The 27,769-nt window shown below is 42.3% G+C and overlaps 2 protein-coding genes across 5 annotated transcripts in view; one reads left to right on the top strand and one right to left on the bottom strand.

The window, feature by feature from the left end:
• Plbd1 (phospholipase B domain containing 1) overlaps positions 1-8,168 on the top strand; it is a 50,820-nt gene extending 42,652 nt beyond the window's left edge. Inside the window, exons 7-11 of the mRNA XM_021644294.2 lie at positions 110-310; positions 431-571; positions 6,181-6,366; positions 7,284-7,390; positions 7,871-8,168. Of these exons, the coding sequence (XP_021499969.1) occupies positions 110-310; positions 431-571; positions 6,181-6,366; positions 7,284-7,390; positions 7,871-8,041 (806 nt within the window). The 3' untranslated portion in view covers positions 8,042-8,168. The remainder of the gene's footprint in view (positions 1-109; positions 311-430; positions 572-6,180; positions 6,367-7,283; positions 7,391-7,870) is intronic.
• A 576-nt stretch (positions 8,169-8,744) lies between these two features.
• The window catches only part of Atf7ip (activating transcription factor 7 interacting protein), an 87,060-nt gene continuing 68,035 nt past the window's right edge, over positions 8,745-27,769 (bottom strand). For all 4 annotated transcript variants that reach the window (XM_021644286.2, XM_060384311.1, XM_060384312.1 and 1 more), the window contains exons 11-15: positions 25,709-25,787; positions 23,401-23,556; positions 19,187-19,369; positions 16,759-16,871; positions 8,745-13,397 (exon numbers count right to left, since the gene is read on the bottom strand). In XM_021644286.2, coding sequence (XP_021499961.1) covers positions 12,978-13,397; positions 16,759-16,871; positions 19,187-19,369; positions 23,401-23,556; positions 25,709-25,787 — 951 coding nt within the window. In that variant the 3' untranslated portion in view covers positions 8,745-12,977. The remainder of the gene's footprint in view (positions 13,398-16,758; positions 16,872-19,186; positions 19,370-23,400; positions 23,557-25,708; positions 25,788-27,769) is intronic.

The following is a 27,769-nucleotide window of genomic DNA, read 5'->3' as shown; positions in this document are numbered from 1 at the left end:
TAGCTGCTAATACACATACACCCACAGTGTATGTAACGAACCCTGTGCTGACGGCGACTGCGTGGGCCAGGTGTGCATGTGATGACCGGTGCATTTGCTGTTCCTCTAGGGTTCTTGGAATCTCTGGATGACTTCTACATTCTTAGCAGTGGCCTGATACTGCTCCAGACCACCAACAGTGTCTACAATAAGACCCTGCTGAAGCTGGTGGTACCCGAGACCCTCCTGGCCTGGCAAAGAGTCCGTGTGGCCAACATGATGGCACAGGGTGGTAAGGACTGGGCAGAGATATTTTCCAAGTACAACTCTGGTAAGTGGTTCTGTGCAAGAATCCTGAGGCGTGCGCCTCTGTTTAGCCTTACAGTTGTTAATCAGCTGAGGTTCTCAGGCAGTTAGCCAGCTGAGGCATATCTGTCTCCCCACATTTCAGGTACCTACAACAACCAGTACATGGTCCTGGACTTAAAGAAGGTGACTATCAAGAAGAGCCTTGGTGACGGTACTCTGTATATTGTGGAGCAGATTCCTACATACGTAGAGTATTCTGAACAGACCAATGTCCTCAGAAAAGGTACCTCCTTCTTACTCTGTCAGGAATGTGTGTCTGTGTGTATGTCCTGGTTTCATTTCCATCGTTTCGATACCCTGAGAAAGAGCCACTTAGGGATGGGAAACTCACAATTCCATGTTATATCATAGTCTATCTCGGTGGAAGAGGCAGGGTGGGAACTTGAGGCAGCTGACTGAGATACCACAGGATTAAAAATCAATGGCTATTATTTTAAAGGTTAGAGCACAAGCCTGCACCACGGCCAGCCAAATGGAGATATGTCCAGCCTTAATGCCCTGTGGGGAAGAACCAGCTTCACTGTGTTCTTGCCCGCCCACTAATTATACAGTTGCTAGGAAACTGACCCATATGACCAGGCCAGAACTGTTTGTAGTCTTGGTGCCTAAAGCGGACCAATCATTTCAAAAGTCAATTTCCCTTTCCCAATCATGTAATGCCAAAGCATGTAAGTCCCTGCTTGCATTTTTCCCTTTAAAAAACTCTACCCCTAGACCTCGGGGCTGCATTTCTCTCCTGTTTCCACAGGAAGTTTGCATCCTGTGTTCCAATGCATATACAATTTAAAAACCTCATGTATTTACAGTGGAGTCTATTTATTCCTGGTCTTTTGGGGTTCGAGAACTGGGCATAACACTGACCATATCATGTCTGTTGTCAAGAGCAAAGAGAAAACGCACCCCCACACATTGACCGCTTCAGCAAGCTTTCTCTGCTCTTCTATAGTCCAGGGCCCAAACCCAGGGTGAGGTACCATCCGCTTTCAGGTGTCTTTCCATATCAGTTAAGACAGGTGTCCTCCTGATCTTCACGATCCCTCATGGAGATTATCTGCCCACATCTTTCCCGTTCGTATCAAATTGAAAGTTAAAACAAACCCTGATCGCCTATGATGTGCTGCGTGAGTGCCGGGGGCAGGGCTGTTGGTGTAGTTATTCTGGCAAAGAATTATCATGGTCAGCACAACATAGGAGAGACTCCTTCATTCGTTCATGGAAGAGCTGAACACCATCAAGCCTTCGGACTTCTGACCTCTAATGGCTCTAATATTGCTTTCTTTCTTGATTCTGAGGGTTAAGTTGTAAGTTCAGCTAAGTTCATATTTGTAGGGTACCACTCTGGCTCCGGCTGGAAAAGCAAAGATACCAAACTGCTTCTCTCTAGGACCTTTGGAGCATCATGTAGCAAAGAACAGGAGCTCAGAATGGGAAGAGCTAGAAAACGGTCTGAAGTGCCAGGCACGGTAGAACCAAAAGAGGCTAGCATTAATGTGAGAGGGATCAGAGAAGGTAGCTTTGGCTATTTAAGGTACAGCCCAGAGAGGTGAAGCCCAGAGATTGAATCTCAATTTCTTAAAATCTTAAGTAAACAATTCAACCTCTCCAATCCTTACTCTCTTCATGTGTAAATCTAGGCAATAGTGATGTAGACCCATTAGTTATTTACCTACTATTTTAAAATCTCAGAACTCTAAAGCCAAATTGTTTTGGTACTAAGTTATCTGGTAGAAAAAGATGCTCCAAACTGAACTAATTTGGTAAGAAAAAAAGCTGTCTCCAAATCTGCACACAACATAAGAATCACCATTTTCATTCTGAGGCGTTTCCCACGAGAAGGCATTATCATACACCATACACACTTCATTACCGTACCAACACCTGAAAAACCCTGAAACTTGCTTATTTGGTTAGCAGGTACTGGTGAACTGCAAACATGTGGAGTGCTGTAGCATCACAGGGTGGGTCATAAGAATCCACTGAGAAAGGGCGGGCGAAGGGGCTGACGGGGAAGAAATGTCTGCCTTTCAAATCCTGCTAGGCAGTTCAGTCTGTGTTCTTTAGAAAACGAATTTTAAAACAGGGAACAAACTGAACCCAGGAGGAAAGGAAACAGAATTCTAAGGAACAGACCCCACTGAGTGGAGATAAAATCAAGATAAAGGGCAAACGTGGGATATAAATCAGGACCAGGGCCTGAAGAACAGGTCCCCAAGTCAAAATTTTAAAAATACTTGCCACTTTCCTGCACTGACTCCTTTTAAAGGATTTTCCATTGGTATACATTGTGTATAACAATAGATAACCTTCATTATGTCATTCTTACCCATGTGGGTGTTTTTATCATCTTGCCCTTTCTATACCCAGTACCCCCCACCTTTCTAATCCCTTTCCTCTTCCCCACCAGTCTCTTTCGAGGCTTTTTTTTTTTTTTTTTTTTTTTCTGGCCATGGGGGAGACCCACCAAGTTTAATTAGGATGGATGATAATAGTTTGGTAACTTACTAGTTGTGACACTACAGAGGAAAATTAGACCAGTGGTTCTCAACCTTCCTAATGCTGCAACCCATTAATATGGTTCCTCATGTCGTGGTGACCCTCCCCCAAGAATAAAACTCTTTGATTGCTGCTTCATGACTGTAATTTTGCTACTGCTGTGAATGGTGATATAAATATGTGATATGTAGGATATCGGATACACAACCCCGAAGGGGTCGCAACCCACAGGGTGAGATCCACCGCCTTAGAATGTTGACTGTTAACTGTCCCCAGATTGTCTCAGGTTGATGGGGCTTTGTGGGCCATTCTCCCACACAAAACAAAAGTTTAAAGGCAAGTTTCAGTTGCCAGCCCTGTCACATCCAATCAGAGAGACCCACCTTCTCTCCTTATGGGAATATCCACCTGCAAAGCCCAGTTATGAAGGAAGTCGTCGTTTGGCATAGCAAACAATGCTGTCCAACCTTCACAGTGGTCCTGAGAGCCTCGGGTGGCAGGGGCTTGCTCCAGTTGCCAACTTGCATGCTCTAGAGCAGGGGTTCTCAACCTTGCTGACTGTCACGTTTTAATATAGTTCCTAATGTTGTGGTGATCGCCAGCCATGAAATGATCTCATTCATAGGATATGAAAAATTTGTAACTGTAATTTTGCTAATATGAGTCGTAATGTGAATAGCTGGTATACAGGATATCTGATATGTGACCCTCCAAGAGGTCCCAGCCCGAAGGCTGAGAACCACTGTGACACTCTTGGGGGCCTTTTCCTCATGTTCTATTGTTTGCTCCTCACAGGCGAGTCCCAGGTAAGTATCATATGAACCATTTCACTGTGAGGATAAAAGACTCAAGAAGCAGCAGGAAATGCTCTCAAATAAAGATACTATGCAGCCTAAGAAGGCAGAGGCAGGCAGATCTCTGTGAGTTGGAGGCCAGCCTGGTCGACGGAGTGAGTTCCAGCACAGCCAAGGCTACACAGAGGAACCCTGTCTCAAAAAAAAAAAAAAAAAAGATATAAAAGTAAATGTGGCTCAGCCATTCTTTAAATAAAAGAAAAATAGAAATAGAAAAAGAGCTCCTTTCCAAGGGTGGAGCCTTTGAAAGCAGCTCTGGGATGGAGGCAGGAAACTGACCTTGCTAAGTGGTATCTTCCTTACAAGAGGGGATGGTAATGCTTAAACACCACCAGGTTGATCTGGGACTTAAAGAGCTTCTGTTGTAAATGCTTTTGTAAACTGTGAGGCTTTATGCAACCAGGAAGTGTAGACCCGATGCTGTTCGAGTGAGCTGTTCTTACATCATCAGCAATTAATTTAGCACTAAGACTGGCCCTACCCTAAGTATTGTAGCTGTTTGAATACATTTAGTGTCTACAGTGATGCTTAGAAAGAATGGAGTGTTTGTATGCTCCTGGATCAGTTACTTTTTGTGGCTGTGCTAAACAGCGCAATGAAAAGAACCTTTGTAGAAGAGTTTATTTTGGCTCATGGCTCCAGAAGGGGAGTTCACCATGGTGAGGAGGCCAGCAGCAGGCCCGAGAGCTCATCTTTGGTCACAGGGTCACAGGTGGGAAGCAGACGAAGCAGACAGAAAGTGGGGCCCCACCCCCACTGAGGTACTTCCCATCGCCAGGCCGCACCGACTAACGGTCCCACCACCTCCCAGACAGCACCACCAACAGGAAAGCAGGTGTTCAAAGAGCCAAGCCGACGGGGGGCATTCTCATTCGGACCACCACAGATGCCCAAAACCATAAAGATGAAGACATTCAGGCACAGAGAGGTGAAATAATCCGTCTGAGGTCACATACCTACCAGTGTTGGAGCTAGGCTCTGAGGGCAGTCATTGCTGCCTCTGAATCTGTGTGACTTAGGTGTGTCCTAGCAACAAGTCTGCTTTCACCTGATAACTCCAGTGTAGTCCTCATCTCCATTCTTCCTGGTGCTGGTTCTGTGCCCCAGCAAGGTTGAAACATCTGCTTCCTCTCTGTAGCTTCCTCCTGGACTAGGAGATTCCCACACATTAGCAAAAAAGAACAAAGGCATACAAGGGCCAAGAAAACACAGGGGTAGGAGATGCGTTTCTGAAGTAGAGAAACTCCCAATTTTTTGAACTGGAATAGATTTACTGTGTGTAGTGATGGACATCACAGGACATTTTTATTCAGGCCCAACGTTGCACTTTGACCTCATCTGTTCCTCGGTTGCTTTCTCCTCCCACCCCTTTCCTGCTCGGCCTCTTCCCTTGTCAACAGTCTCTGAGGAATACAGGGAGGAAACATTGTCTGAATCTGGCTTATTTCCCTTCATTATGACCATCTCCAGGTGCACCTTCTTTACTGCAGCTAACATTTTACTCTTTGTGGCTGAATAAACTCTACCAAGGATAAATAGTCCTTTTTTTTTTTTTTTTTTTTTTTTTTGCTGCTGGACGATGGGCTGGTTCTATTGGCTAGCTACTATAAACAGTACCATAGTAAACACAGGTAAACAGGTGTCACTGTGGGGTGTGTTAAGATTTCCTTGTGTGACTTCTCACGAGCTGTAGAGATGGAAAAATTCACAGTTGTTTTTTTGGGAAACTTCCCTACTGGTCTCCATTGTGTTTAGCGAAACCCTTATTTTAGCTGAGGGTCCTGCAGCTGATGTAACCTAAGATGTTCCTAGAATTGTCACATGTCTAGTGCTTAGTGACTTGGGGTGCAGGGTTTTGGATGACAGTGGGTCCTGTGAAATGCTTTCAGTCCTAGGAGTTAAAAAGCCTGCTGGAACATGAGAGATCACCCCCACCCCAGCCCACTCATCACAGGCATCCCTTGCCTTCTACTCGCAAAGGGGGGGAAAAGAGTTGAGTGCCTAAGACCTAATTATTCATCCATGAACCCAGCTAGAACTTGGGTTTTCTGATGTCAGTGCTGTGTCTTCCATCAGTGTGATTAGCATCTGTGATCTTCTGAGGGACATCATACTCACCAGATAGACTTCAGGTGGCTCCCCAGAAACCTGCATCACCCCCCACACACACACACACTTTTTATTTTATTTTATTGTCTATGGAGAATAACGCTATTCTCTGGGTTCTAGTTTACACTAAACCAAAGACAACTTATGTTGTTCTTCCCTTTCAGTGATCTAGAGGCATACCAACTCTGGAAGTTTAGAAGGACCATTGTGGCTGGCAGGTCCACATTCACAGCTTCACTCCCTATGCGATTTCATGTTATAATTACATGTGTGGTCATTTTCAAATACACTATCACTAAATGACTTTCTTCTTTGGTTCCCTTCTCTTCCTGTCTCCCTCTGTTCAACTGTACCCTTCTCCTCCATTCCGTATCAGGATACTGGCCTTCCTACAATATTCCTTTCCATCAGAAGATCTACGAATGGAGTGGCTACCCAAGGCTGGTTAAGAAGCTGGGCTTGGACTACTCTTATGACTTAGCTCCACGAGCCAAAATCTTCAGGCGTGACCACGGGAAAGTGACTGGCATGGCTTCCATGAAACATATCATGCGATACAACAGTACGTAACACATTTCCCAAGAGTCATCCTGCAAAACCCTTGTTCTTACCCATGGAATAACGAGCTATGTAAGTTTACCATCTCTATCCTAGATGGAATTATAAGAAGTTATCTCAATTTAATATTCAGGGCATTATTAGTGCTGTGCACAGATTGCTCAACAAGTAGAACATTTGCCTCCTTTACAAAATCTCAGAGAAATTTTTGAAAGGCTGGCAGGTTGGCTCAGCAGAAAAAAGGCACTTGTTGCCAAAGCTATACAGAATTCGATCCCCTAGATCCACACACTCAGAGAACTGACTCCACGATTTGTCCTCTGACCATGGCATGCTTATGTGCACACACACGTTAGCACAGATACACACTCAAAACTCAATTCTTGATCCTCCCGTCTACACAGCCCATGTTTTGGAATTGTGGATGTATACAACCACACCTGGCTCTACAGGTTTTTTTTATCTGACCAAACCAACCAAACAAACCAAAAAACAAACAAATAAACAAACCCAGATCAAGAACATGTGAAATACAGGAGATGATCTGGGTAGCGTCTTTCCTTAGTATGACCCAGTCTGCCAGCACACCTCCCAAGGACAAAGGTAGCTAAAGACTCATAACAGCTTTCTTTTGGTGGAGACTCTGCAGCCTAATTTGTTTTGCATTGGTTGGAAAGTGCTGATGCACATCCTCCCCCTCGCCCTTCTCCCCTTTGGGTATGGTCTCGAGGCAGGCTGGGCCTGGAACAAGAGATGTGCAGCTGCTCTCTCCCTACTGCATCCCCAGATGTCTGCATCTGGAAGCAGGCTGGGCTGGGGAGGCCTATGAAACATATTTAATGACCCAGGAGCGGACAGATCCAAAACCTTACTGTAGAGAAGTACATCTCAGATTTAGCCAAGCCCTGTTCTTCCCCCTAGATTACAAGACGGACCCCTACAGTAAGGGTGACCCCTGCAACACCATCTGCTGTCGGGAGGACCTGAACGAAGCCAACCCAAGTCCCGGAGGTTGCTATGACACCAAGGTAACAGACACACTGCTGCTTCCCAATCTACTTCTAACAGGGAGGTAGGTAGCAGAGGTTTTGAAGCATAAAGCTCAGTGTCTCCAACCACGTATTTAATACAGAGTGTAGAGACTAATAAACCTTCAATATCCATGCATCTCTCCAAGAGCCCTTAGTTATTTATAAATGTACTCATGGGCTGGACAGATGTCTCAGTGGTTCAGAGAATTGGCTGCTCTTTCAGAGGACCCAGGTTTAATTCTCAGCACCCACATGCTGACAAACAGCTATCGGTAACTCCAGTTGGGGGTATCCGATGCCCTCTTCAGGCATCCACTGGCACTGCATGCATGCATACAGTACACAGACACACATTAAGACAAAATACTCCTTTGCATAAAAAAGGAAATCCCACTTGTGCTCTGGAGAAGAGGGATAGGTGACGTGGTCAGTCAGATCTCAGATGGTCTTTTAAAATGTTGTCCTCTCTTTTTCCAGGTGGCAGACATCTTCCTTGCATCTCAGTATACAGCCTATGCCATTAGCGGTCCCACGGTAGAAGACAATCTTCCTGTTTTTAGCTGGAGTCAGTTCAACAAAACTCTCCATAAGGGGATGCCTGAAGTCTATAACTTTGATTTTGTTACCATGAGACCAATTCTGACATAGGACAAAAAATGAAGGATGGAGGAGGAAAAAGAAAGCTGTGAATAAGATACCAAACATACTCTTTTAGCTATATTTTCCCATCTTAATAAAAAAAATATTACTCTTAATAAAAAAATATTAAATTCGCTTCCATTTTCTAGAGTTTTACTTCCAATGGCAAACATTTCCTTCAGGGTGGAGAACTGCAGAATAAACATTATGTATGAAACAAATACATAAAAGGATAGCAGAAACCCCTCTTTGCCAGAATCCATTATCCTCCTTTTATGCCTGCAAAAGTCAATCATAGTTCATGGTATAACCAAGTTCTAACCAATGGAGCTTGAGGGAAGAAAAGGGGCCACTTGCAAGCCTTTTAGACACTGGCATTTCCCATGGTCTTTCTCCTTCCTCTGCTGCTCAATGCTAATTGCAAAGCCGTAGGGATCGGGGGATCTCAAAGAGAAGGCAGTTTGTGATCCCTTTCCGGTCATCATGGACTTCGCTGCACACACCCTGTATGTAACCAGGCGGCCATCCTGCAGAGCAACTTCTGTTTCAAAGCCGGGGGCTCACATGCGGGCTGAACACCAGGGAATTGCGAATTGTTTTAATAAGGCACAATGAACGGTGAGCAAGAGGCGATTCTGAGCAAAGAGGGAGTTTTTAAAGAAACACACACAGAGACTGAGAATTCTCAGAATGACTCAGAGTACTCCAGATGTTAAAAACCCAGTCATTTATTTCAAAGTATAAATTTCAGGCTTGCTGGACAAGTGCCCTCTACAGTTAACACTTACACAGACACCACTATACTGTACATTTGGGAAAGAAAATGAAAGCCTTCAAAATCTAAGAAAAAGAGGGCAACTTGCTACAGCCCAGTTAGTATAGACCTTTGAGCGCCTTACATCATCTTATTATTTACACTTCCAACTGCAACAAAAATCAGGATGCAAGTTTCTTACCAGGGGGTTATTTTTACATTTACATTTGAAATGGTTGATAAAATCCTCAAGCTAGGATCCATGAAGGCGGTTGATTGCTTAGTTCCCTTATTTACAAAAACAAAAGGGGGGCACATTTAAATATTTAAATGATAGGTAGTCAGCTATCTCTACATATAAAACACAAAAACAAAAGCTCAAACATGATGAAACATCATTTGAAGATGAGAGCACAGTGTGTCTTCAGGCCCTCCGTTTCAGCCGGCTTAAGGGGATGGGAGTTTCTAAGGAAGTCTCCCACAACGCCAAGCCCCTCATGATACCTGCTCTATCTTAACGTGTGTACCCCTTACACATTTTTAAAGCCATTTGCCCAAAAAATAATCAAGGAAGGAAGAATCCCACATGATCATACAGTTATTGTCTATAGTACAAGCACAGGTGCATTTCCATGAGAATCCAACAGACCCCCCAGTCACAGGCAAGTAGAAAATGAAGCATACTGAGGATACTGACGTGGCTGGCCTGAGGAGGAGTCAAGGAAAACACTTGGCTTTCTTTGTAGTGCCTCCTCTGAGATCACAGCATCTAAAGTGAGAGGGCACTGCACACAGCATTGAAATCATAGACAGTACTGGGAACCTCATGGGAAGGGAAAGGCCGACCATGCAGCGGACACAATGCAATCACTCAGAGGATTTTCAAAGCAGTGGCAAGCAACAAGAACCCGATCCACACTGGAGGAGCTCTGAAAAAGTGCCTGATGCTATGCTTGCTTCCCATCCTGTCTTTAAACGTACCCCTTCTCTGGCATGGGGGGGGGGTGCTGGAGGAGGACACCTCTCTGTGAGGCAAATGCTATCCCAACACGTTTTCAAGGAAGAAAGCTGTTTCTTCCACTAAGTCACACTACATCACACAGTGCAAAGCGCTCTGTAAAGTGAAACCCAGCCCAGAGAACCAGAGGGATACAGTCACCTGGTAAAGTTAACTGCTACAAGGTGCTGTCTTTGTATGCCATCAGCAAGCACACACAGTAACGAGGCTTACTCACACTTAAAACAGGGTGAAAAGTTCTCTGGCTGAGTGCAGAGAGTAACGAGCAATCGCTGTTACCATTAATTACCACATAATCATCTGACAGTTCATACTGAAACTTCACAAGTTTCCAGGATCCCCCGGTAAAGCAATACTTACCAGTATTGTCAGGCTAAAAATGTAGCAAACTTGAATTCCCAAAATGGGACATTGAGCTTCTTTGTAATACTTTGAGAAGAGATACCAGTGCATATGAATGTGAGCCATGTACTGTGAACCACTACTGAGTATCTGGCCGGCTGTAGCTACTTCCAGAGGTGCTCCATCCTCCCCAGACACAGCCAGACGAAAAGCCAATGCCCACCAGCCCTTACATGTGGCCCATGTAAGTCTAGCACATTCCAGGAAACCCAACATGGCTGCTGCCCAGAGCCTCATGACAGGTTATCTGAGGAGACTATATCCATAAGTGTTTTTTCCTCCTAACAATTAATAGTCTCTCTTCATAGCTTCTTTCCAATCTGGAATAAACAGTTTTCAGTAATTACTTTCTGCAGTAAATCTACATCTAGAGCCATTATTTGAGACTTTTTTTTCTTCTTCTTTTTTTTTTTTTTTTACCAAAAACACCCAAGTAAAAGCCAAAAAAATGAAACGTATTAATTCCACTGGGCATTCATCAGATTAGAAAAAAATACTGAATGTGAAATAATTAGTGAATAAAAATATTCATCCAGGAAAACTTCCATTGGCTAGTGAGCAGACCAGCCAGCAAAAACAATTCTGGATATGTGCTTTTCTACTGTGTAGACAGGAATTATGCTGAGCAGAATACGAGCCCTGTATCCACTCAAGCACACTCAGGTATAGAGATGTGCTCATACACAGCTAGAAAATAATCTCTTCCTTTTCAAATTCTTATCATAATGTTGGCAACACTTTCTCATGATCATGAATCTCAGGAGTCTTAGCTACACAACTGCTAGCCAAGCTTAGCCTGTGGAAAACTAATTCCCATTTGGCCTCCTTTTTCTCAGAGTGGAAGGTAAGGGGCATTTTACACCTTAGCAACTGCAGGCTTCATCAACCAAAATTCACACCAAAGATGACAGAAGAACACCAAGCAGTGAAAGTCACCAAAGACAATTTCTTCACAACTCAGCGATTCCTGATGTAAGCCACGACAGGGGTAAACACACGAAGGGAATGGAGCTCCTACATTCAATGCCAGCACAAGTGAATGATACATTTTAAGAACTTAAGATACTGTAAGGAAGACAGTTTGACAGTGAGTCCCACTTCATAAACACCTCACTCATCCCTAAATGCATGCCCTCACCCTTAGCTCTCTAAGGCATCTGCCTGATACCCCTGCTGCTGGCATTCCTTGACAATGCAAGGCTGAGCCTGAATCCACTAACTTTTCAGAGGAATGAGAACTACTGAAATGATTAGATCTAACTGTAATGGAAAATGATCCAAAAAGATACTGTTAGGATATATTTTAAAAAGATGCCACAAACTAAACAGATCTGGATATAAAGAGACTTATTTGCAGAAGGAAAGGGGAGAGGAGTTAGGGCCTGAGTGGGCCATGAGAGTGGAGAGAGCGAAGGAGCTAGTGGAGTATGGTGGGTATGCCCCACCTCGAACCCAGAGAAAAAGTCAGAGGGGAGGGAAGAGGAGAGACACGGAAGCAGAGTGCATGCAAGAGAGGAGAGGGAGTATGAGAGGGGAGGGGCAAAGGGAGGGGCATGGAGAGGGTCTTTTACCCTGGGCCCTGGCCAGCAGCAGCAGGTGACTTCCCAGGTTGCTAAGCAACCCAGAAGCAGACTGCCTAGATGCTACCTAAAGTTGATGAAATCAGCTACACCTGGCATTACCAAGACAAAGACTAAAACAGGAAAGATCTCATGAGAACAAAGGAGAAACTGAGCTTTTCCATGGTCTTTGATGAATTTTAACATTTACTGTCTTTGAAAAGACACTACATCATGAGTGATGAGATGACCCCAAACTTCCTTCAGATTCTCTAACAATGCAACATGGATATTAAAACAGGTTTAATGAAAATTTTCTTAAACAGGGTGGCCTGTTTTATGCAGAGCTAAATAACGGACTAAAATAAATGTTATGTTCCTAAAATAGTAAATCAAAATTCTGAAGTTGACTGTAGTGATATCTTAGAAGATGAGGAAAATACACACATGCATATCTTGGTTCTAAAGGTCTTACAGGGTATGGTACTTCTGGTGGCAATGAAGAATAAAAGAAAGTTGAAAGAGGAACAGACAACAATGGACACATGGCAAATGTACTTCTATACTTCGTAAGGCACAAACACAAATGTAGAAGCCAGATCAGAAACTTGGGTTGAGGGTTGGACATTTTTCACCTGGTCAGTAACTCAAAAGACATCAAAGAAAATAGAGAAAGAGTATTTCCTCTGTTCAAATTCATCTTTTTTAAGCTAAATACTTTTTTTTTCCTTTCTTTGGGTTTGTTTAGATTCTTTCATCTTCTAGATTTTCCCAAAGGCAGAATCACATCAGCTGCACACCTCAGAGCCTTTCATCTAGTCACTTCCTACTGGAAGAGAGGAAAATCTGAAAGTGAAAATGGGAGACTGCACTTCAACAAACACAAAACTAGAAATTTAAAAATTAAAACAACAGAAAGGAACACACACACACACACACACACGCACCCACACACCCATATATTCCCCACCTTTAAAGCCAAAGCAAGGAATAAATTTACATTTCAAAACCCTGAAGCTTGAATTGTTCAGGGGAAGACTTGCTTTCTGGGTTGAATTTATTATACTTCCGGTCATAAACAAACGTAGTGTATACACTCATCTGTCTGAGAAATCTTGCACAAAGTGGATTTTACATTGAATTTCATGCACAAGATTAAAAACAAGCCCAAACTGTGGAACTTTCGAAAGCAGAAGCTGCAGCCTCCACGGTCTAACTGCTCTGGGAGGAAGAGATCACGTCTGTAGACTGAGGGTCACAGAAAGGCCCAAACCGGCCGTAAATGTCCTTGGCGCGCACTGCAAAGTAGTACTTGCTGCCAGACACAAACTGAGTGAGAGTGCAAGCCATTGGCAAGGGCAGGGCTTTGACTTCCCCGATCTTCTTCCACTGAGAGGGCACAGTGGCACTGGGCTCCTCGTGGTAAGCATACAGATGGTAGCTGTCAACAGTCGCACAGCTTCGGTCCACTTCCAGGACGCTCCAGGACAAAACAATGCCGTTCTGACTCTGAACTCTCGCTAACTTCAAGTGTGGTTTCTGAGGCAGAGAAGTATTGGCAGCTTCCGGGGGCAGACGCTGAGGCTGTGGGGCTTCTGGTAAGGGCGCTGGATGCATAGGGCGTGGGGGCTCCTAACAGAAGAAAGGGTGATTAGCAATTTCAGAATGATTTCAGGTGATACCTTAGTAGCCACAGGAGGATCAGTAAGAACTCCAAAAACCACCAATATCACACAACCAATTTGGGCAAGTTCTATTTAGTGATCCAAAACCAATCATGTCCCAAACAATGATGCTGAACTTACTCAACTGTATTTCCTAGACCAAAAGTACTAAGCTCTCCTTGGAAAACAAAAATTCTTAATGGAATATCATTGAAGAGATGATGATACAAGCAGGCACCATCTATACCTAACATATAATTTCATCTACTCTGCTGATTTTCACTTTAGGAAAGTATTTAAAAGTTATATATACATATAAATTGGTGTATCCAACCACATTCACTCTAAACCTACTTTGTCATAAAAATAGGACATGTACGAATACCGCTGAACATATATTCTTGGCCAGCCTTGAAAAAAAGGGTGATACTACGAAAGAGAGGAGAATTTATAAGCTGCAGAAAAGGCAAAATGCCCTGTAGCCTGTAACAGGTAAAGTATGAGCAATCATGGGCAGAGGAGGTGGAGAAATTAACAGACAAGAACTAACACTTTCTTCGGCATAGGGTACATGAAGCAAAAGAGATCTGGAGAGGAGGCTGGGGCCCAGAAGTGATGCAGGGTACCAACCCTGCGAAGCCCTGCTGACCTGACCCCATAGAGCACTGCAGTTACTGCAAACCCTGCAGCCACAGCTGATTTAAGATGACAGTAAAAACTGTCTTCTAAGAAGTAAGAGCCAGATACAGTGAATACAAGTGGGACATATTTCTCGCTGACTTTTACTGGAGTCAAAGCTCCTATAACAAAACATACATCTAACTATGTATTTCAGGATGGGGATGGAGCTGAGTACAAACAGTGACATGTGAGGCAAAGCAAAGCAAAGCAGGACCTCATTATATGAACAGTTTAAGTAAACTACTGAATTATGTGAAGGTCGAATAAAAGGCTATTAAAATCCAATGCCTTAATGTAGTCAAACTATCTAAACTATAAGGTAAATTACTCTAAAATTTGCAAGAAAGAAGTGCCAAGTTACAGCTTTAAGTGTGATATCCCCATGGGACCACAATGAGCTGGAGTCCAGAATGCAGAGAGGGAAGCCTGCTAATTAACACCATGCAAGAGAACACGCAAAAATGCAAAGCCTACTGTAAGAAGAGATGCACAAAGAACAAAGAGGACCTGGAGATATTAGGACTACAGAGCTGAAGCTGGGACGACCTCAAAGCAAACACTGGTCGTTTCCAGGAACGCAGGCGTCTTGCTGAGAGGCATTATTACTAGCAGAAAGAAGTTATATATACATTACTCACCAGCACACAGACAAAAGCAAGAGAAACCCAAGTTAAGGGAGTAACATACTGAGAGAGAATTGGATTAAGCCTGACTGATCAGCAGCCACAGCTATAACTGCTCTAATTATCTCTTTCTGAGCGACTTAATCAACTCAGTTCATTAAAAACATACAGCTAACAAGAGTTAAGAGAAGCTGGCTGCAGTCATGGGCTTAAGAATGGAATTTCCTGGGTTTACCCAGAGCTTATATGGCCTGCTGATCCCTTCTAATACTTAATTGCTTATGCTTGTTGTATCTACTCATGTCTCCAAACAAGTTAAAACTAGTCAAGAGCATTGTTTTGGTTTTGTCAGTGTAGCTGGAGTTTCTGCTAAAGTTTGAGGGAAGAAATACACCACTAAGTATTTACTTAAAATAACCATGTGTGGCTACCTAGATACAGCAGATCCTCTGGTACACTAACTTTTGGGAAACTGAGGCAAGAGGATGATGAGTTTGTGGCCAGACTGAGCTACAGATGGAGACCCGCCTCAAAGGGAACAAACCAAGCAGCACACGCTGTGCGAGTCCAGTGATGCAAACATCAGGCTGACGAGGGCTGGAACTGTTGACACTGGCTATAGGGAAAAACAGTTACACTAGGCCTTCCTTCACATAGCCGAAAATATGCCCTTAAGGCTTTTTAATTGCATTAGAATAAAATTAGAAGTCTATGCCTCTAGCAAAACAGTCTAAGATACTAGAAGTTCTAGATTTACAAAATAAAAACTTTCAAAAGCTCTGGTAGATTATAAACTGAACTATTATAGTTCATTACTATATTATAATTCCCTGAAGAAAGCAAAGCATTCTTTTGTAGCTTCAACAGTAATGGCAAATTTGGCACACCCCTCAAGACAGCCAGAGCCGAAGCCCGGGAAGCTGCAGAGGCAGACCAGATTTGGCTGGCTTAGGCGGTAGTGTAGGTGAGGACACTGAGCAACCACTAAACACCTTCACAACATACCATCCTTGTATATTTGTTACCTTTGGGGGTTGTTGTTTTTTTTCCAAAATGAAAGTGCTACTAATAATGCCTGTAGGATTATGAGGGTAAAGCAAGCGACACAGTAAAGCGCTTGAGAGTGGCTGGGATGCAGATGCTCAGTCAGCGGTGCTTACAACGGTAAGGACAATCAGGGCTGTTCAAACCCTAGCTTCGAGGCTCGGGTGTGGCTCACTCACACATACACACTGGGAGCATGGGCTCTCAGGGAGCTCGCACAGCCTTCTGTTGGCTACTCAACTCCTGAGTGGCCTGCCACCCAGGCCACACAAACTAGACACTCCTTCAGCAACAGCTGCAGAGCACTCCGAAACAAGCATGGCACCAAACTGGGGACACAATGGCACCCAAGCAGAACTGGGGGTGCTGTAAAGGATGTTTTGCTAAGTAATGTGTATCAGCTTTGACCTTCTGCCTTCCCTCTCTGACAGCCAGTATTTCTCTTCACATATATACACATACATAGTATATGTATACACACGCACACACTTATTTTCTGTCCTTTCTTAGCAAATGCATTCCGAATACCACTGGATTATTTAAGATAAACTAATGACAACAAAGCAGTTAGACACCACAGATTTAATACCAAGTCACAAAGGAAATAGATATGCAGCACCTTTTAATTCACGCCTGAGTTAGAGGTGCTGTGTATCATTTCGCCAGTTCTGGCCTGTCTATACTCAGTGAGCAGCAGCCCTAGATACTCTGTCACAACGGTAAGATAAAATTTCCTAAAACAACCCTCTAGTCAAGGGAAAGGGCGCTACCTCCTTCCTTTGAGATACTCAGGAAGCAGAGGCAGACAGATTTCTGAGTTCAAGGCCACCCTGTTCTAAGAGTGAGTTCCAGGATAGCCAAGACTACACAGCAAACCTGTCTCAGAAAAAAAAAAAAAAAAAAAAGAACGAATGAACTGGTGACTGGAATGAAGTGACAGCGTAGTAACAGTGGACGTCTGAAAGGAGAGCATGGACTTACAGTGTGCACTTGTGGTGGTCGGTGATGCACCGTGAGCTGGGGCCCTCCTGATCCCAGGGGCAGTCCGTTGTTTACAACGTATGTGGTTGTCTGAGGCACTCGAACTGTAACACCTGCAAAAGGAAATTGAAGGGACTATCAACAGTCACCTATAAAGTTGTTGAAGCATTATAAATATTGTTAGTAAAAAACATTTTTTTTTAATTCAAGAGGAAAAATATTTTGAACCAAAAAAATCTACAGTCAGCCAAGCTGTGACTTAAGCATGAAGATGAAGAAATCATAAACCAAGCACCTTCACAAACACTTCCTCAAGTGGCCCTGCAGGCTGCAAGCAGCTTCATGAAGGAAACTGAACAAACAGGAGGGAGTGACAGTGACAGCAACCGCTCTTGCAAGGGACCTGAGTTTGGTTCCTGCACATACATCAGGCAGCTCACAACGCCTGCAACTCCAGTCCAAGTGATCTGATGCCCTTTTCTGGTCTGTGCAGACAGACAGACACATGAACAAATAATTTTTTTTCCCAAAATGTTACCAGTCCTGTATTAGGAGGGGGTATCCGACTTTCTATATACTGACAATAAGCTGAGGACAGTTTTTCACCTCAAGGAAAACTACTGTGACATTACCCAAGGTCAACACGAGCAGCAAGTTTAGAGCCATGTGCTCTCTCAGGCGTGTCACATATCCAGCTCTTGGTCCACAAAAACCTGGCCAGGACCTTGAGTGCTCCAGAACACATTTATGACCCAATCAAACAACTGTCTAGAGAAAATCCTTACAAACTTGAGAAAGTTAAAAGCAAACAATGATTCCCTAGACTCAATTTAGTTTTATATTTACATGCATGTGAGATAAACATACATAGTGATACCTACACTGATAACAATAAATAAAGAATAAGAGAACTGATCAAAGCGAAGACAGTAGAAGGCAAGACGGGCAAAAGAGTGACAAGGTCCCACTTGCGAACATGGCAAAGGCCACTTGTGTCTCTCTCTCTTTTTCCCTCCCCTTTCCCTCCTTGCCCCCCCCCCCGCCAGCTTCTCTGTGTAACAGCCCCTGGCTGTCCTGTACTCTGTAGACCACCACACCCGGCTTATATATGCATTTTTATTTAGGCTTTTTAGAAAAAAAAAAAAAAAGAAAGAAAGAAAGAAGAAACAGCCCAGGCTAGACTTGAAATCATTCTATACCCAAGGAAGACCTGATCCTCCTCCTGCCTGCACTTCTTAACACTTCTCAAGTGGGTGCTCTTCATGGCCAGCTTTTTGGTTTTTCGAGACAGGGTTTCTCTTTGTAGACCAGGCTGCCCTCAAACTCAGAGATCAAAGGCTGGGCTTAAAAGTATGTGTCACGAAGACCAGCTATGCCCAGTTTTTTTAATATGCTATGATTAAGACATATATTCTAAGCTACTAACAAACAGTATGTTAATTTACTACAGAATGGCTATAATTATTTATTAGTTTAACTGAACTATGAATTTGCTAGAATGTTTTTCATCCTTCAGCTGCCTTCCACATCTGGAAGACTGCCGACAGAAGCTACCTCTACCATCACTTACAGTAACTTCCCCTTCCTAGGTTACGACACAACTTCAAACCCCAACTTCAATTTGGTAATATGTCAATTATTAACAACAGAGAATAAAGTGGATGCCTTCAAACCTCAGATGTGGGAGGCAGGGGCACACAATCTCTGTGAGTTTGAGGCCAGCCTGGTCTACATAGCAAGTTCCTATGTAGCCAGAGATATTTAGCGTGATTCAGTCTCAAAACATAAATAAGTATCAAATGGGATATTAAAACATAGGCCATTAGCGAAGTTAAATTGCCGGTAATCCCAGCACTCAGGGATGCAGGCACAGGTGGATCTTTTTAAGTTCAAAGCCAGCCTGGTATACAAAGCAAGTCCAGGACAGCCAAGGCTACACAGAGAAACCCTATCTCAAAAAACAAACACAGCAAAAAGATAAACTGAAGACAGTATAGAGAATACAAATCCTACCGTACGTATGTCCAATTTCTTCCCTTAAACCACAAGAAGGGTTGGATGTAGCAGTGTACATCTGTAATCTGAGGCAGAGGCAAACTGATCTCTGTGAGTTTCAGGCTAGCCAGGTCTACATACTGAGACCCAGTCTCCAAATAAATAATTAGGGAAGAAAAAAAAATAATGTTTTTCAAAATCCATTTTAATCAACAAAATTATGTATGTTTGTGGTATTTTGAGAAATGTACACACTGTGGAATGGCTAAGTCACACTAACTCCCTCATGTCCTTATAATTTTTTCTATGTAATCAATTAAAATCTATGGTACCATGCAAGTGTGCTGTTCAGTATATCCCTTAATATGACAGTCTAATGTCAGGATAGAGCAAGACATGCACTTCCAAGTCAGACATAAAAAAAGCCTCTTACTAGTTTGCGGATTGACCTGGCGAACAGCAGGAGCCTGCATAACAGTTCCTCGGAGGGGAGCTTGAGCAGGTGGTGCTGGGAGAGTTGTATAGACCACCTGGTGGTTTGCAGGAGCTCTTGGTATAGGGAGTCTCGTGGTCACCTGAGTTACTGGACGATGTGTGACATTCACCGTGGTTGGAGCTAATGGAAGCAAACAAAAGATGGCAAGAATGCAGTCAATTCTATGTTAAGGAGACAGCATGAAACAGTAATTACCATTCCACACAACTCTAACCAGAAGGTAAAGGCTTCAGAACCACATGCCCCACGCACTTCCTCCAGGTCCCCGGGTCCCCTGCACTTTCCCTACTTCAAGGGTCTGTCCAGCTGCAAAGTATGGTGAGAGATAAGAGACGAATCAGGCCACGGCCCACTAACAAGGAACAAGTGGCAGTTGAAGCCTGTCATCCACCACCTGGCCAGACTCATCAGCTCAGAGGACTGAAGAAAAACAGATTAGCACAGCTCAAAGAACCCTGGAGGGGTGGTCCGCGCCTGTGTGAGCTGAATGAGGGGCTTTTGTTTCCAGGGCCTAGTTTGGTTTCTGCTGTGCAAGCACATGGTGGCCTGCACTGTACAGATACCCGGCTGATGAGGTCATTCCCACCCCTCCTGCACTGCGCCACTGCAGCCCTGCTCTCATCCCATGGACTACCTGAGCAGGCTCTCTTACCAGACTCAAAGCCAATTATCATCTCTGGTGGGTTTGGACTTTTTGAATTCAAAGCACCAGGTTTTGTGATACAGTCACATACACATGTTCAAAAACTTCCTGGGTGGCTGCAGATACAGAAGTATATAATATTCTAGAAACTTACACATAGGTGGCTTTTTATGCAAATCCTTGACCTAGCGTTTATTAAAAGTTTTATTTAGAGGCTATTCCTGGTCTAATACACAGGCACCGTATCCAGTGTTCTAGCAGATGCTAAAACTGGCCATGGGGAAGCTGGGAAAAGATTTGAGGGGGGATATGCTATGAAAGTCCTCTCTTCCTCCTTCCACATAAATTCTTTTCTAAGGGCCAGTGTTCAGATCAAAGTCTTATGGGAAGCTACATTTTATAATTCTGACACTAAAAGGTTTAGCTTGTTTTTCACATTTCATTTATTTTGTGTGTGTGTGCGCCTGTGTGACAATCAGACAACAATGGGGGGAGGGGAGTGGTTCTCTCCTTTCACAATATAAAAGCTAAAGCTTGAGCTCAAGTGGTCAGTCTTGGCGGTAAGTGGCTTTACCTGGCGAGACACCTTCCTGAGCCACAAACAGTGCTGGGTCTGCTGCACAGCCCTCCGTAGCCGCCTCTGGAAGTGGAGTCGGCATCTTAGACTGTTCTCTTTGGTGCTATGCTACACCTGGAAACTAGGTCATGTCTAACCTAATGTGAATGCTGGGTTCCATTGGCAGCTGGAAAATGTACAACGCTAGTGAGGGTCTAGCTTGTGAAATGCGCTTTCCTATTACAAATGTGTGACGCACATCTACAATCCATTATAGTGAGTTTCAAGTCACCTTGGCTAAAATGAGTTTGGAACATTCTGAGTTAGAATGAGACCCTAGCATACAAATAAAGCAAAAGAGCTGGACAGATGGCTCAGCTATCAGAGCTAGGCTCACAACCAAAAATAAAGCAAAATAAACAAACAAAATTTAAAAATACAATAGTTTGTTATGAAACCAAATGTAGCAAAGTCAATATACTATCACCTTTCTTTACCCAAGTGTTTGGGTTGTTAACACAGTTACAACTTGAACATCGAGGTGAACCTAAGCACTAAGACTGATGACTGACTGACCATGAGTTTATATACACCACAGTCAAATAAAATTGAAAGCGGCAGCACGGTAAAACTTAACAAGTATGATTCTTGGGTACCAATAACTTAAAAAAAAAAATTTTTTTTTTTTCCCTGTGACCGCCTTCCCCCGGTCTTGAACCACAGCAAAAGCCAGTATGGTACTAGTCCTACAGTCCTGAGGTCACTGCAGTGCTGTGTACATCTCAGCCTGTCTCTGGGAGGCATCTGTTAAAGGCCTGCTGGGCTACTGACACGGACAATAGAAAATGTTTCATGTTTTCCACACACATGGCTGAGCTGCCTTAAGCATATCCTCACGGTTCTAACCTCATAAAAAGAACCATAAAAAAAATAACATAGAATATTAAAAAACCTTTAATCTCCTGAAACGAAGACAATTCTAGCTAAGATGCAGTGATAATGTTTTATCCTTTAGAAACTCTTTGCTTTGGCTTGTGTTCTCAATGTGATAGATAAAAATCATTAGAAAAGAGGCTGTCTTCTGCCCAACAAACTGTCAGCATATCTTATTTTACAGTGAGTCGGTATTTGATACCAACACTTTCTTAACATTTAAAATACAACTTCCATGGATGTTCTTCAAAGCTATATTCTAGAGAATTTAGTATGTCCAAAGCCCTTAATTTGACATTCAACTGTAGTTTATACCTTGCATTCTAATTTTCTCATGAAAAAAAAAATCTAAAATGAATTTAGAAAAAAACCCTTAAGATTCTAAGGTCTGTTAAACTGCTACATAACCTTGCTTAATTTATGTTCCTTAATTTATATTCAGCCAACTATACAAAGCCGTTTGGGAAAAACAGCTGCAGTTGTGCAGCATTTTCATGATTAGTTGACTGATATCTATCTATCTATCTATCTATCTATCTATCGTTTTGTGGTTGTAGGCATTCAGTCTTCTTTCTTTCATTAAATAAATGTAATGCTGAAGGGACAAGTAGTGGGTGGGATGCTTTTGGGGTAACTGACATGATTTCACTTGCTTTCCACAGACCATGTCAAGAAGCATCAACTTGGGCAGGGTATTAAATGAAGTTCTAACACATTTGTCTTTTTAAAATCTATAGGAGTGAATGGGATCGCTCAGGGGAGGAACCTAACAACCTGAACAACAAACCTAACAACATGAATTTGATGCCCAGTTTACAGAGTGAAAAATGAGAACTAAAAATGCCTGACTTCCACATATGAGCATGTGCGCGCACACACACACAAACCAATGGCTACCAAGGACCCTTGGGCTTTCTATGACTTGATTCTCTGTGAGAGCCTTCAGAATGGGAAGCAAGTGTGTAAGACCTGATGACAACTGCCAATGTAGTTCTTTGTATAATGATACTTCCTTCTAAACTAAACTGTCACTGTAACTTTGGATCAAGGTAAAGAGACACAGAACTGCTAATGCAATAGTAGCTATTTAAACAGAAAATGGCATTTAAATATAAAGACCAACATAAAACTTTTACACAAGAAACAGCCACAGAGCAAACACGTGTTTTGGCTAGAAATGTGAACAGGATAAAGAGCAGCTTCAATGGCATGTGATAACATCAGGATTCTGAAAGGCAAATGATCCAGACCCCACTAAACAGCATGCACTCACTAAGAACAATTAAAGGATTAACAAATGACTTGGTGAAGCACGAGAAAATATCCCTTTTGCCCACAGGTTATTCTAGCCTTCTAACTTTCATGGTTGAAATTCCATTCAGCGCTGTGTTTGCTTACTCAGCAGAGTGTTTATATAAGCACTCTGCAGACAGATCTCTGCAAGAAGCCACGCTGTCTTGCTGACCTCGAAACAGTATAGGTGATACAGGCTATGTACTGAAAATGCCCAGTCTCAGTTTCTGAAATGTTAAGGTAAAATATTAACACGAATGTCTTGATATTATGTAGGCTGGTTAAAACCAATGTGAGCCTCAGACCCTGCCTCAATGGTAGACTGCTTATCTATCATACTTAAAAGCCCTACGTTCAATCTCCAACCTGAAAAAATCCAAACCAAAACAAAAAAACTTATTTGACTCATCAATGGAAATTCTTGGTTATATTCAAAACAAAATCATTAAAACCAGCCATTCTAGAGAACTAAATTATTTCTGCTACCCAAAGTATCTAACGACAATGACACAGATAGGTCTTGTTTAAAATTATTCTCTACTTGAGTAACTACTTAGGGCAGTGAGCAGAAAGAGCCAGGACACTTTACACAGTCAAAACCATAAACATTCTCATTAAAGTTGTAAGAATCTTCTTAATATTCTGTTGGTGCTTGCCACTGATTCCATAGCCAGTGTTCTATGAACTGGTGCCTCGAGTCTCTGCTTGGTGGCTCAGCAAATTTACCTGTAGGCAGTAAGTGGATAGTTGCCTGAGATGGGCCACTCGTTGGCACCCCAGATGGCTGAAGAGGTGGTGCTGGCTGGATGGGCTTCAGTGGTCGAGGCATGGGCTGAGAAGTGCTCACAGCAGGTGCAGATGGATGCTTTACCTTTTTAGGGTCTGTTAATAAAATGTAAGACACATGACTGACAACAGATAACACAAGGCAACACAGGCTTGACTTTTACTGGAAAACACATTTGCTTGGCCCCTGCGCATTGCATTCCCCTCTCCAGAAACAACTGTCTGTTGTCATTGTGTGTTATTTCTGCTGATTTGAAAACTCACTCAGGAACTATTTAAATGGTTCACTGGTACTTAACAGATTCTAGTTCACACTCTTAGGAATACAGTCTTATTTTCAATCAAGACCCTTCTGGATTCAATATAGAATACTGACTAGAATAATTTCATTACAAAAGCACATATACATATTTATACACCTGTATCAAAGGCATTCTTCTAGACAAACACTATAAAGTGATGGTTTCCCAGACTTTAAATTTCACACGAGAGGTTGCTCATCATCACTATTTGTTCCTTAAAGTATGAAAACAGGCCCTGATAGCCTGATAGTCCCTAAAGTAAATGTCCATACCTCAGACAAATGCACCACTAGAAAAACACCGAGAGGGGAAACTATGAAGAAGATAAATCACCTCTGTTCTATAGAAAATGACCCTCATCTGTTTGTGTCCTGTGGAGTTTCTCATTAAAATATAACCACTAGTTCTGATTCATTCGGTTTGGTGCAATAGAAGAACAATGAATTTTTGAATGGGGATGAATGAGGATGACCCAAAAGTGAAGCAATGTATGCAGCCACAAGAGGCCAGCACAACAGAATGCCTGAACACTCACAGCCAGCTCTGCCCTCCCAGCATCCTGCTTTGGTATTTATTTCTGCTCTCTAAGAATTCCTGATAGTCAAACCAATCTATGAAAACAAATAAACAAAACTGAAGGTAAATGACAACCTGAAACTCTTAAAATCACCATGATACCAGTACATCATCATAACATCAGGAGGTCAGCCTTGATGATGTCACAACAGTACCTCAACCTTACATAGTGCTCTGTACTGAATAGAATTAAGTACATGCACACAATTTTATTTTCCCAAATAAGGTATCTTCTACCCTAAAACATGACTTTGTTAAAACTTCATTTTTAAAGTTTACTGATTTCAAGATAAATACAATTAGCATTTGATCTTTCTAAATGAATAGATTATCATTATGATTTTACATATTTCACATATGTCTGTGAAAAAGACTTTGACAGCCACAGCAGTCTGAGAAATCCCATACTTTGAATCATTACTGGGTATTTATATTATAAGTTACCACAGGAAAGGCTAGATTAATGTACATTAGTAATAACAATAATAATAACAACAACCCACTGAATTTTAATTCAGTAGTTTTCCAATTATATTTAACCAAGAAACTTTCATTCACAGAATACTGCAGAATATAGCTTAGTAGCTCTCAGTATCTCAGTTTAGTTTCTGAATACTGAAAATAAGAAAATTATTAGAGGGGCTGGAGAAATGACTCAGTGGTTAAGAGCACTATCTGTTCTGCCAAAGGACCCAGGTTCAAATCCCAGTACCCACATGACAGCTCACAGCTGTCTGTAACTCCAGTTCCAAGGGATATGACAGCTTCAAACCAATGCACGTAAAATAAATTATATATAAAAAAAGAAACTTCATGATATTATAAAAAAAAAAAAGAAAAGAAAATTGTTAGGGACTCTTGATGAGAATAATTATTAAAATTTGTTTTTTATGCATATAGCACTAAAGGAAAGGAATTCATATGACCAAAAGTAAATGGACATACACTTAAAAGTACAGAAGAAGAGGGAGTGTAAGAAAAAGGGAGGGGGAATGAAGAGGAGGACGGACAAAAAAAGGAAGAGAGAGATCAAGAGCAAGCAAAGAACTACACTTGTTTCCTGGGTTTCCTATTGATTTTGATGCTTCCTAAGTCTAGAAAGTCCCTTCAACTCTGAGGACGAGGCTTCATTACACGGAGCAGCTGGGACGCAGACGCGCTCCGTAAGTGAAGCTCTCTGCTGCCGCTGCTGTCCTCTACAGCTTGTTCACGGTCATGCAGGTTTGATTGCAGGTTTTTAATTCTAACTTTAAAGATTCTTATTCTAAAGAGATAGAGGGGCATCAATGTTACCTTCAGAAAATATATCACCAAATCTTAAGAGGGGAACATCTTGAAAGCATTTCTTGAAGAAATTACTATTTAAGTACCTTGTGTAGCTCCATTTTCTTCATCATCCACTGTGAGGTCAATGACACCACTTGACTCACTGCCAGAAACTTTTCCACTCTGAAAAACAAAACGTGGCTGATTCTGCACTGGGACTCAACTAAGAAAACGTATGCTAACAAAAAGGGCAAAAGGGGTGAGTCCTAGTTCAAGTGAGGCTCCTAAAGGCCTCTATCTCAATGTAGAAACTCAATAGTTCAAACCCACAGGTCTGGCAGGCGGCTTGGTGGGAAAGGCATTTGCTGCCAAGCTTGGCCCACAGGGAGCTCTGGGACTGACTCCCTCCCACAAGCTGTGCTCTGACTGCACATGCAGGTTGTGGGGCGCCAACACTCATTCACATGCACATACCACACAAAATAAATACATAAAATGCAAAACGGTGTAACTGGTGCAATACAACATAATTTTCAAATACTTTCTAATGAAATTCTAATACTTTCAAAAATAAAGCTGTCCTTTACACAGAGTTCCCAGAGTGCTTCAATGCTGCATGAAGCACATGATTAAATACACTCATTTTCTGACAACGAAAATGATGGCCAATATTACTCTAAATTATCAGTTATTGATACACCAAAACACTAAGGATAACCCTTCCAGATAGGCTACAAAGAAAATTGAAACCTGTTCTCTCCCCACTGAAAAAAGCAAAGGTATATCATTAGGGAATGTTCAATTTGTCCAAATTCAGCAGGCTGTCCAAAATCATTTGTAAAACTGGGATTAAAAACAAAAACAGAACCAGCGGTATCAAAGGGAGGTAGACCAGCACTTGCAGTCACACATAGTCCACTTCATGGACGATGTGAGTTCATCTCTACAGTGCAGACATGTCAATCATTATAAAGATTACTATGAGTGTGTGCCCAAAGCATGTGTGCTAGCATCACACATGAAAATAGGGTAATGCCTAACAAACTCTAATCATAATTTGAGATATCATCCGAGATTAGCTCTAAATAGTGAGGGCCTTCATCTGTAAATCTTAAGTAGTTTTGTGAAGCAAAGGAAAGAGGATGGGGCAGAATTATAGCTCCACAGGCCAAGGTACTTGCTGCAGAGCCTGATGATACTGATCCAGGCCCCGCTGGGTGGAAGAGAGAACAGATAGGCTGAGTGGTCCTCTGACCACAGGGGTGTTGTGGCACAAACACACAAATAGGTAAGGAAAGAATTCCTAGACTTTAGAAAATCAGGCCCAATCCCAAGGTAATTATTCTAAATGTAGTAGAACTATTTCTGTAATAATTTCGTTTAAAATTACACATTTAAAAACAGCACAAATTAGTTTAATTCAAAGTTAAGTTTCTAGTCTTCATGGAATGCAACGTCATTTACTTACAAAGTCATTTATTTACAAGGTAGTTTTCAAAATCTACTAAATATAGAAACTATGAATCACAGATATTACTAAGCATGGAGGGAAAATACATAGTAAAGCGGGATTTAGCTTTGGATAAAAATCTAATGCTAACTCCTGCGACCACACCACACACAAATATGCACATAGACACAGTTTCAAATTAGCTGGAGCGCCTGGCGTGGTGGCACTCAGTCCTGGCACTCAGGAGGCAGAGGCAGGCAGGTCTTTGTGACCCCTGGGACCTATCTAGACTACACTCCCGACAACTGAATTCTGTGAGTTGTGCTCTAATCTTTGTTTGTGCACTGTTATACCCCCAAACAAATAAATGTAACATGAATTTTTTTAAAGTTGGGGGAGTTGAGTATGTGAAGAAATAATGACCCTTGCCCCAAAAGAGTTGGTGAAAAACATTTCAAATCCAAAAATTTCAATGAAGGACAAGTAGAACAAACACCAAGAAACACACTCCTATATAAACAACACTGCTGAAGAGCAACAATGAGAAGAAGGTGGTGAACGCGCACAGGAAAATCCCATGTTGTAGAGCAGCTAGGGGTCACTGCTCCATTTAACATCCAAATGCTGGATCTCATTAAAATCCTCTAAACTCAAAATTTTAAGTACAACAAAGCCTTTCCTCAGAAAAGAAAACTCTGTTTCAATGAGTATGAGA

This window comes from Meriones unguiculatus, chromosome 5 (genome assembly GCF_030254825.1).
Source record: "Meriones unguiculatus strain TT.TT164.6M chromosome 5, Bangor_MerUng_6.1, whole genome shotgun sequence".
Lineage (NCBI taxonomy): Eukaryota > Metazoa > Chordata > Mammalia > Rodentia > Muridae > Meriones > Meriones unguiculatus.
Note: the sequence above shows the minus strand (reverse complement) of the source record. Positions and strands in the feature narration are given on the sequence as shown.